General features: G+C 37.0%; 1 protein-coding gene across 1 annotated transcript; it reads right to left on the bottom strand.

Moving 5' to 3' along the window:
• Nucleotides 1-1,245: 1,245 nt before the first annotated feature.
• On the bottom strand, nucleotides 1,246-2,781 carry LOC148847704 (putative xyloglucan endotransglucosylase/hydrolase protein 10). Its single transcript, XM_088951099.1, has 4 exons — nucleotides 2,553-2,781; nucleotides 2,318-2,418; nucleotides 2,038-2,231; nucleotides 1,246-1,876 (listed from the first exon to the last, which is right to left on the bottom strand). Exons 1-4 carry the CDS (start codon nucleotides 2,740-2,742, stop codon nucleotides 1,474-1,476), a joined length of 888 nt encoding a protein of 295 aa, XP_088807225.1. The 5' UTR covers nucleotides 2,743-2,781; the 3' UTR covers nucleotides 1,246-1,473.
• Between the last annotated feature and the right edge of the window lie 7,597 nt (nucleotides 2,782-10,378).

The raw sequence follows: 10,378 nt of genomic DNA, 5'->3' as shown, positions 1-10,378 counted from the left end.
TTCCTGATTTACCCTTCAGTCATAGGACCAGGACTTTAAGGCCAAATATTTGGCCTTGCGATTACAGCCAATTGGCCCTCCCCTTCCATTATTAGATAGCTTTTAGACTTATCAACGCTTTTTCCCGGAGATGGTGACAAGCGTCATCCCTCACTCGTGCCACTCATTAATTGATTGATCCCCCCCTCCCCCCCTGCCCTCCCAAAAAAAAATTCCGTTTTGATGTAATTTAATTTTAAGATAAAAATTAAATGTAAGATAAAATATCAGCACTTCTAAATCACCATTTTCATTTTATCCTTTCAGATAAAAGCTCGATACTGCAGCAGGCAGCAAATAAGCTAACTAGATAATGAGAAAAGGAATATGTCAAGAAGCTCGTGCATAAAAATTCTATATACCCGTGTGTTCATGACGTTGATAGTCTTGACACCACCATTCCAGCTAAGGGAGTGTGATGAGCACGTGACTAACTTGTTTATTAAGGTAATGACCACGTGCTCCACTTACCATGTGCAAGTTAAATCGGTTTCTATCAGGGCAAATCTGTGCCTAAGTGTTTTAACAGTTTTTTGTAACCTTGCATTTGATATATCTTCCCATGAAATAAAGTACACAAGTAGAGAGATATTCTCCATGCAAAGCAGTAAAAGATGTTCAAATGGACTTTGCCCTGACTGAAGCCAAATTCAGTGCAAACGAGGGCATTTTAATCCACTACACCTGTTTGGGAGGGTTTTTGAATGTGATTTCTGGTGTTTCCACCTGGGCCTCACATGATAACACCATATGCTGTGTTTGGTAAAAATCCGGAGAGCTAAATTGAAATTTCCCAACACTCAAACATTGTTCAAATATGAAGCTAAACTGAATAATTTCTCTTGAACCACCGTAGCTCAATTAGCACAACACACTCCAAATGCAAAACCCTCCCAAATAGTCACTATCTCAAGGCTCAATATCTGGAGGTTAAAGAAATGAAAATCAAAAAAGCACTTTCTTGATCATATTCTTGAATAATAAGTTCAACAACTGTTAAGCAGAAGAGAATTGCGGTCCTGTCCATACACACCTTGGACATAAAAAAAAAAAAAAAAAAAGCCTTAAAATTACATGAAAAGAAACTTCATGCATGGATTAATAATTTTTTTTTCAATACTTTCCCTTCTGGCTATGTTTATCGCCACATCTTTTCATTTGGCAGCAGAGTTAAGTAATTGGAAAGTAGTGCTTCTTTAGGCTCCGTTTGTTTAAAGTCCAAAACTTTTTCCTTTTTTATTCCTGCCCTTTACATTAAGTTATGCGAGGCGTCCTTGGGAACACAAAGGAAAAAGAAAGCGCTTGTGAGTTTGCTCTCTCAAAAGACCCACTCGAATATAAATAATGAACATAAAATGAAAAACAAATATGAAAATCAAAGTAAGAAAGGTGAAAAACAAATGAGCCAAACAACAAGAGAGCTTCTCCCACTGATCAATACTTGGGAAGAGAACACTCCTTTGGCAGGTTGTTTTGGAATCTCTGGTTGTCTTGGCAATAGTCATAGATGAGGTGGTGCATCCTAACCCATTTGAACAACCTTCTCTGTGGCCATGTTAGAGTGCTATACCGATCCTTGTTCCACCAATTGCTGGTGCTATCAGCCCTACAAAACCTTGCATTCCCTCTCCAAATGCAGGCATCAATTTTATAGTTTCCGAACGAGGCCACGAAGGGACCCTTGGACCAGTCGATCTTGTCGCGCCCCCCACGTGTCGCCCAACTCTCCCCGTTCCATAGACTGATTTTGATGCTCATCGGTTGCCACCGAGGAAAAGCAGCTCCCTTGTCTGCATGGTTTCTATATACCCTAAAGGGTACCCAGTCCACCATGAATCTACAACAACAAGACCCACAAGATTTTCATCAAACATTCGTTCATGGGCCATGCTGGCACATTGGTTGCATACATTAGTATTTAATAGCCCCAGTTGGGCGGTCTTCCAATCAAGTCCTGCGTAATGGCTTATTTAAAACAAAAACGAAGAAGGGACTTACACAATTTGGTGAAGGTTCCATAGAATTGAATAGGTATGAAAGTCTTTGGTTGGATCAAACCATAGATTAATTCTTTCCTCCCTGTTATCGAACCCATCCACGAAAATATTTGTTTGGAGGATATATGGCTGCCCCGCCACATTGCCAAGGAATTCAAAATCTATCTCATCTCGGTTAGGCTGATCTGAAGTTAGCTGCAATTCCATCTCCCCCAAATTAAGAAAATACCGAAAACGAAATAATTAACAGATGGAATGATAAATGCAGCAGTTTTACTTACATAAAAGGCTACAACTGTGCCCGCAGAATGACCTGGTACCAGCTTGATTTGCATGTCTATCTCCCCAAACAAGAACATCTCATTGGAAGCAAAACCAGCACCTATATATATATATATATATATATAGATAGATAGATAGATAGATAGATAGATAGATAGATAGATAGATAGATAGATAATCAGAAAACAAGAAAATGAAGATGAATTTAATGGAGTGTAAGCTTCAAAAGATTACCTGAGTCTTTATCAAGAATCAAGCTCCTGGTTCGCCCATCAGCAGAAGTATTTACATGATTAGGAGACCATGTCACATAGAAATCCTTGTTGAAGTCCCCCACAGACACAACGGAAGATTGCGAGTTTTGGATCAAACTCGCAATAAGAAACCCAATGAAGACTGTAACTCTGCAGTATTGCTTGGTCATGGCTTCTGTCGTACTGTTCTACCCAAGGATGGCGAAGACATGTAGTATGTACATTTATATATATATATATAGGTAACGAATATTAAGAGTAATGAAATGCAAGGAGAAAGGAGTTATGTTGAAGCAAGAATACCTTTAGAAAGAAGCAAAGGAATGTTAGGCTGTTAGCAATTCAAGTTAAAACGGTTTCACACATTGAACTTGATATGATGAGATGAGAACGTTGTTTAGAAAACAATTTTAAATGTAATCAAGCCACTCAGACTCAGTGTCGACTCGGATGAACTCAGTTGATTGTAGGGTCATACTCATAAAACAATGAGCCAGAGAATTGAATTGGTTAGGTTAGGTTGCAAGATGTAAGAATTTCTAATCCGTGTCATCAACTCGCCTGAGTCCAGCATATTTATGTAATGGGTTGAGCTCGATCGTTGGGTTTCTTCTGCATGCATGTATTAAATTTATGCTGGCCGGAATACATATACCATGCATTCAACATACCCTTGCCCCTTAAGCTTTTAATCCGGAGCCCTTTATTTCCAGGCAGAAAGCTGTAGCAACTCTTTATCTCTTTTCTGCCTTTCTCCAAGGATAACTTGGTTTTCCCAGCTTCCTCTCCAATCTCCATGAATAATGAATAATTTGAATGATTTCATTTTTATTCCTTCCCTCCTTAGTAGTCTTTCATCAGTTTTATGGAGCTACCTCATACCTGGTCACCCTCTTCTAAGTTCTAAGGCATGACCCACGTTGAAGAAATTGGCAGCCCATGGGCCACAGGGGTATGGAAAAAGTGGGCCACACTTGCGACTTGTTTGTTAATATTAAGTGAATACCCATGGCCCATGGGCCACACTAATGATTTTATTTTTCTTAGCACAAATGTGATTAACTAATCATCTTTTTGGAAATCTTTATTTTCATTGTTTAAGCTTAAAGCAAAGCTAGGATCATTTATCTTTGAATGGAAGTCTAGAAAAAGAAGGGTATTGACGCCTTTAGTACTTCTTCTCAACAGTTGAGTGTCCTTAGATCGATCCTTAGCTGTTACAGCTGTTGGAACACCTTTTTTTGTATAAACAGCAGACACGGAGTTAGCTAGCATCACATAATGGCCGGTACCTGGTTTTGGCGCTGTTGCTTTTCGGCTTTCATGAATTCAAACTTTAAAGCAGAGAAAGCTTAACCGAGACGCTAGACGTTAGGTGAAACGGGAATAAATGGCAAGTTAAAAACTAAAAAGGATTATTTACTAGAACAGCTCTTTTGTTTTTAGAAAATTATTAGAACCTATTTTATAATTTGCCTTTTCCCCTATACGTTATAATTTGCATATCAATATACTTAATCAAGTGATGACTTGATACTTGAGTATGAAATGTCTTAAACGGCATGCGCCCATGGTCTTTTATCCCAAAAATACCCTTCAGACTTTTTTTAATAAATAATAAAAATGATCAAATGAAGTTCTGTCAATGAAATATCCATTTTTTTTGGGGGGGGTAAATTTTTTTGAATAGATATTAGGGTCAAAACTATTATTTTAATAAATTATAAGAAGTGCTTTAGTAAAATGCAAATCATAGGATAGACCCAAGTTCCAATATATCTCCTTCTCACTAACGCTGAGCAAGTGAGCATAGAGACTAGCCGCTCCCTCTCAGCCGCTAAAGTTGAGATTGGAGAAATTAGGCACTGTAGCGTGCTCATAAAAAACTATAAAACCTAAGCATCTGTTTGGCATTGTCACCGATGCTGATGCTCCAGAAAATGATGATACATCTGTGCTACATTGGAAAAAACAATGCTCCAGGAAATGCATGTTTGTTTGGAACTGTTTTTTCATAAAAATAATGATTCAAGTCATGCCTTGGAAATCGAGAATGTGTGATTTGGAGCAACGTTAAATTTGGTGTTTTCTCAAATTGCAGCTTATTGCTACCAATGAGGGTGTGATGTGGCAGTGACGTGGACTTTCTATAATGGTTACCATTGCTGAAAACAAACATAAAGCACTGATATTAAACATAAAGTATTATTGCTGCAGGGAACGTCCACCTAGTAGCAATGTTTTCAATCAGAAAAAAAAAAAAAAAAAAGACACCATTTTTCAGAAAAGGGTGCTTCCAACCCACACATCAGAAGCACCTTGCAACATCAATGTCAAACATATACCAAGTGAACTCACAAAATCGAATAAAAAAATGCAGTTAATCGAACTGATTCAATTTCAATCCAGCATTTCTAAAAAATTGAAGAATCAGTTTTGTTTTTGGTTAACCTAGAAAAAACCAATGGTTTTTTTATATATATTGAAATATTTATTTGTAATATGTATAGTAAATATAAAAACAAAAAACCAAAAACCCAAACCAGTCAATTGATTAACCAGTAGTACTGAATCAGTTTAAATTTAGATAATTTCAAGAAAGAGCCCACAGTTTGATTAAACACCCCTACTAATCAAGGCTTCACATACATCTGTTGAAACCCTCCAATGAAACACGAATCCCCTCAGCTCAGCAGATGTGCTTGGAACTTGGAAGGACTGTTAATCGTTATAGTCCGTTGATAGACATATACTATTTTAACAAGATATGATATACTTTATGAATTTGATTTATATTTGTTAATTAGCTTTACGTTCAATAAAGAAAAAAAAAAAGGTTAATGTAATTCTCAAACCAAAACATTACAAGAAAGGGGTCTCTTCGAGTCACTGCTAGTGATGGTTAAGGTTCAAAATATCGATATGTCAATATGTCGGTAGAGGTGTTTCGGACAGTACCAATAGTTTTTTTTTTTTTTTTAACAGGTCCAAAGGGGTCGGTTTAAGATCTTTCCACCCCCTAAATTAGTCAAAACCCCAATACACCCTTCGTAGGGGCATATTGAAAAGTTCCTGATATAATATATATCGGCCCATACATATCGATACGGGCCAATACATATCAATATTTTAAACCTTGGTGCTATCTTCAAGAACTATCCAGTATCCACCTGGGAATTGAATATCATCAAAGAAAGAGCCAGACTCTTGGTAGGCCTGTTCGAGCCAGCAAAAATGGGCAGCTTATTAGCAATTTCTATTCACAAAACAGGAAGAAGTATCCAGGGACTTGGGGCCACGCTCGTGGTTGGGCTTGAGACATGGTAAAAACAATTATTCTCTTCCTTTGTACCTCTAGTTAGGCTCGATACAACGTTAACAGAAAGAAGTCATTGTAAGTTCTTTCTACATTTTGAATTTGGGTCCTACTCCCACAGGCCCATTTTTGCAGGTAGCCAGGCCCTCACGGACCAGGGTTGGCCAAACTGTGTCTCCACAACAACACAGCCTTGTTTTTTAAGGCAAAATATGGTAAACTTCCATTATATACATACTAAGTTACATTTCCATTCTGTGATTAGGAATGTAAGCAAGTCAAGTTATTCGTGAGCTAGGTTCTCTAAATACGCAAATTTGAGCTTATAACAAAATATTAATTTTTTAATATACTTTTATTTATAATATAAATAAGTATTAATATTTTCATATTAATTTATTTATAATACAAATAAATAAATTTATAATTTTGGTTCATAATATATTATTTTTAATAATAATTTATTTATAATTGGCTCAGATCAAGCCAAACTCGAGTACCTTACAGCCCTAACTATGCTTGGGCCAAAAAAAACTCGCATAGCCAACAAGGTGGAGTATCATTGAACCCAAAGTTTCTTTTCTTGTCTAGCCTTTTCAGCTACTCCCTAAGCTAACATATTGCTTGATTTTTCACATGAAAGACTTTACAATCATAAAAAAAAATAAAAAATAAAAAATAAAAAAAAAAGTGAATATGGTACTCTATTTCTTCTATCAAAGTTTCCTCCATCCACCTACTGTCCTTGACATTGTCTAATAATTGTACTACTAATTTAGGAAAGCCTACAAGAAATTGAGCTCGTTGCAAACCAAAAGTTTGAGCCCACTTTAATGCACTTGGCATGGTCCATCCGTCCATTCTTCAGCTTGCTCTATCCTTGAATTGCACACTGATCATGAGGTGCTTTATAATGTGGATTCGAACTTGGTGGGTGTTCATTGATATACACAGGGGACGAATCTATACCACATTAGTATCCAGTTACCTACAGTTGTTCTAAATTGTGGATGAAATGTGTGGATTGAAACTATCCACACCTAAAGAGGAATTCGACAAGTGTGGTGTGGCCTACACCACACCTCTTGATTTCATATATCTCACATATAACCTGTGAGATAATTTATACAGTTGATTATGAATGAAATTTTCTTATATTTTAAGCTCAAAATAAATTAAAAAATGATACAAAATAATAATGGATAAAATAAAACACTAATAGGTAATTATTGAATATGTCAAATATTATATGATAAAATGTATAGAATAGGAATTTATCTAATAATAGAAAATCATTTTTGTTAACAAAAAATAATGTAAATGGTTCAATGTTAAAAAAAAACCACAATATTGCCTTCAAATATTAAAAATAGTTTTAAAATAAAATGAGAAGAAAAATAAAGTAAAAAAGTTACTACGATGATTCAGGACAATAACCCCATCATGGATTGGGTGAATAGTCCTCATCCATGAATTTTACTTGTGAACTATATATAGGTAAACAATAGGGGTGATGGTAGTGTAGTAAGTGATGTTGAAAGTGTACAAGTGGTGGTGATGGAAGTACATCAGTGAATGAAGAAGAGAATAGAGAAACAAGAAATGATGATGATGATGATGATGGTATAGCTGGTGCTGGAAACAGAAATGGGAATGGGGCTATAGCTAATCTATCAAATTATAAGTCAGCAAGTTGCCGCAACAATCTAGGTGAAAGGGAATTTGGTTTGAGAAGGGGCAACCGACAAGGTCCACCTGAATTTGATTTTTCTAAGCCAAAATTCCTAGTGAGAATGGAATTTGCAACCTTGAAAGAGTTTAGTCTAGCATTGAAGCAATACTGTGTGGTAAAGGGTGTCGAGATCAAAAGAAAGAAGAATGAGACATGTAGGCTTATTGGTGTTTGCGTTAATAATGAATGTAGCTGGAGGATACATGCATCTCTTAGCCATGATAGAGGTAGTTTCATTGTAAAAACCCTCCATGACACACATATTTGTCTAGGGGATGACAACAAATAGGGAGGCAACCAATACCTGACCGTCCACAAAGATTGAGGGATTTTTAAGGGTTAATCCTAGCATGCTAGTCCATGTCTTTCGATTTGAAACCAAACGACTATGGAATAAAAGCTTCATGGAAGAAAATACATAGAGCCTGATTAAAAGTCATTGATATGATCAAAGGATCTCTAGCCATGGTTTTCAAAACCGGACCGGACTAAAAAAACTAGGAACCGGTCACTTCCGTTTTTCCCCAAAACTGTTGATTTTGGTCCACAAACCGCTGAACCAGTCGGTTAATCGTTCGAATGGTTTTGACCAATTTTTAATTTTTTTAAATTTTCTTTGTTAGAACGGGCCGACCATTCGACTCGAATGGTCGGATTGTTTGACCCAGTAACTGGACCCCTAACCGATTTGGTCACCGGGTCGGTTTTAAAAACCATGTCTCTAGCTGAATCATATGCAAGGCTGCCCTAGTATTAACAACTTTATTGTTAAGCCACATGCTCCATTGGTCACAGCAAATGACATGTTTGGCATCTTAAAGATAGTATTCATTTGCCTTATAGGACCAAATAATGGTTAATTGGAGGGTTGTAGAAAAATTGTTGGACTAGATGGTTGCCATACTAAGACTGGTGCAATAGGATTAATGCTCTCTGTTGTAGGCCTTGATGAGAACAATGGCATATTCCCTATTGCATATTCTGTTGTGGAGGTCGATAACAAAGAAAGTTGGTTGTAGTTCTTGAATGAGATCAGGGATTCTTTGGGTATTGATGACCCACATAGATGGACTTTTATGTCAAATAGGCAGAACGTATATATGTTAAAAATTGATTATATTTGTTGTTTGATTGGATTGTGTGTACATTTAGTAATAACAAATCCATTAATTATTGGCAGGGTATAGTTGATGGAGTGTTGGCTTGCATGCCTAATGCAAACCATCACTTTTTCCTCTAGCACCTCTACAACAACTTTAAGAAAACATTCAAGGTAAAGAAGGATGTTGTGTAGGTTGTCAAAAAATCTTACACACAGTCTGATTTTAATTACCTTATGAAAGTTGTGAAGAGATGCTCCAAAGATCCATATGACTAGCTATATAGAGCCCCCCCCCCCTCTAGACACATGGTCCAAACATGGGTTTGACCTTATAGTTAAGTCGAACAACATAACAAACAATTAGGTTTGACTCTATTGTTGAAATGTTGGAAGATATAAGAAAAATGTGGATGCAGAAGATCTTTGGGAGACATGAGACTACCAGAGCACATGGGGCTTAGCTATTGCCAAAAGTGTAGTTAATCATTGATAAAAGGAGGAGACAAACCAGGTAGTGTCTAGTTCTCTTTTTACTTTTTTTTCTTGATTAATCACTATACATGTTCATTATTGTATAATGCACTTATAGATCAGTTAGAATTTTCCGATCTGGGCAGTATGAGTTTCAAACATCAAGGGCTGATTTGGTGGAAAATGTCAAAAAGATGGATGACAAGACATGCACTTGTAGAGTGTGGGACGTTAATGGCATCCCCTGTGCTCATGCACTTGTAGTGCAGACTTAAACAAGGGATGGAGTAGAGGATCTGTGTGACAGAGCCTTTTATAAGGCCACATATGTGAGGGTGTATAGCCACTTTGTGCATGCTCTACCTAAATAGAAATATTGGGCATTTATTGATCGCCATCCGTTTAGATCTTCAATAGTAAGGAGAATGCCAAGTCGACCTCCAATCAATAAAAGAAGAGAAGAAGATGAGGCATGTCCATCTTATCGTCCCCCACTAGAGTGTAAGACTATTAGGTGTTCCATCTATAATTCGTATGGGCACAATAGAAGGAATTGTCATACTCCTCCCCCTAGTACCAACAATACAACTAGAGAGGTAATCTTCTCTAAGCAACAATACACAAGAATAATTTCTTGAATTGGCATTATCATCAGAGTATTAATGTTTAAGTGTACAATGCAAGTGCAAAGGAATAATCTTAACCAACATGAACCAGAATGAATGGTTAAAACAAAAGTTTTATCTATCAGAAGAAGGGTACAAGTACCCATATTGTTCTGAGCACACATGAGGTGGCCTCTTCTTCCTTAGCAACCCTTGTTCCACCGACATATGAAGTGGGGTTCTTAAAAAAACTTGTCATTCATTGTCAATTAGCTTGCAAGTTAATTCTTCTACTACCATGCGCATTATTAGTTGTTCACCATAAAACTCAAGGCTAAAGACTAGTTGTATCAATTTGCACCCAAACTGCCCTTACAAATGTGCATTTGATCATTAGTTGATGCTTAGTTTCTTCATGCCATCCACAATGAAATTAAAAAGCCTGACTTCTTGAGCCCAAGCCCAACCTAAGGATTGAAAATCCAAGCCCAACCAATGTAAAATTTTGGGTTGGGCTGGTTTGGGCTCGGACTAGGCTTGCCCAAGTTGCACCCCCTACTTCCATTTAAGGCCTTTCTAG

Source organism: Nelumbo lutea, chromosome 6 (assembly GCF_056320005.1).
Source record: "Nelumbo lutea isolate HS-2025 chromosome 6, American lotus-T2T, whole genome shotgun sequence".
Classification (NCBI taxonomy): domain Eukaryota; kingdom Viridiplantae; phylum Streptophyta; class Magnoliopsida; order Proteales; family Nelumbonaceae; genus Nelumbo; species Nelumbo lutea.
This window is presented reverse-complemented; position numbering and strand designations above follow the sequence as displayed.

Excerpts from the sequence above, each read along its gene's own strand:
- LOC148847704 (XM_088951099.1), bottom strand. The coding sequence starts at position 2,742 with ATGACCAAGCAATACTGCAGAGTTACAGTCTTCATTGGGTTTCTTATT. Across the intron at positions 2,419-2,552 it reads GATTCTTGATAAAGACTCAG|GTGCTGGTTTTGCTTCCAAT; the intron begins GTAATCTTTTGA and ends ATATATATATAG. Across the intron at positions 1,877-2,037 it reads TGGAACCTTCACCAAATTGT|ATTCATGGTGGACTGGGTAC; the intron begins GTAAGTCCCTTC and ends TTGTTGTTGTAG.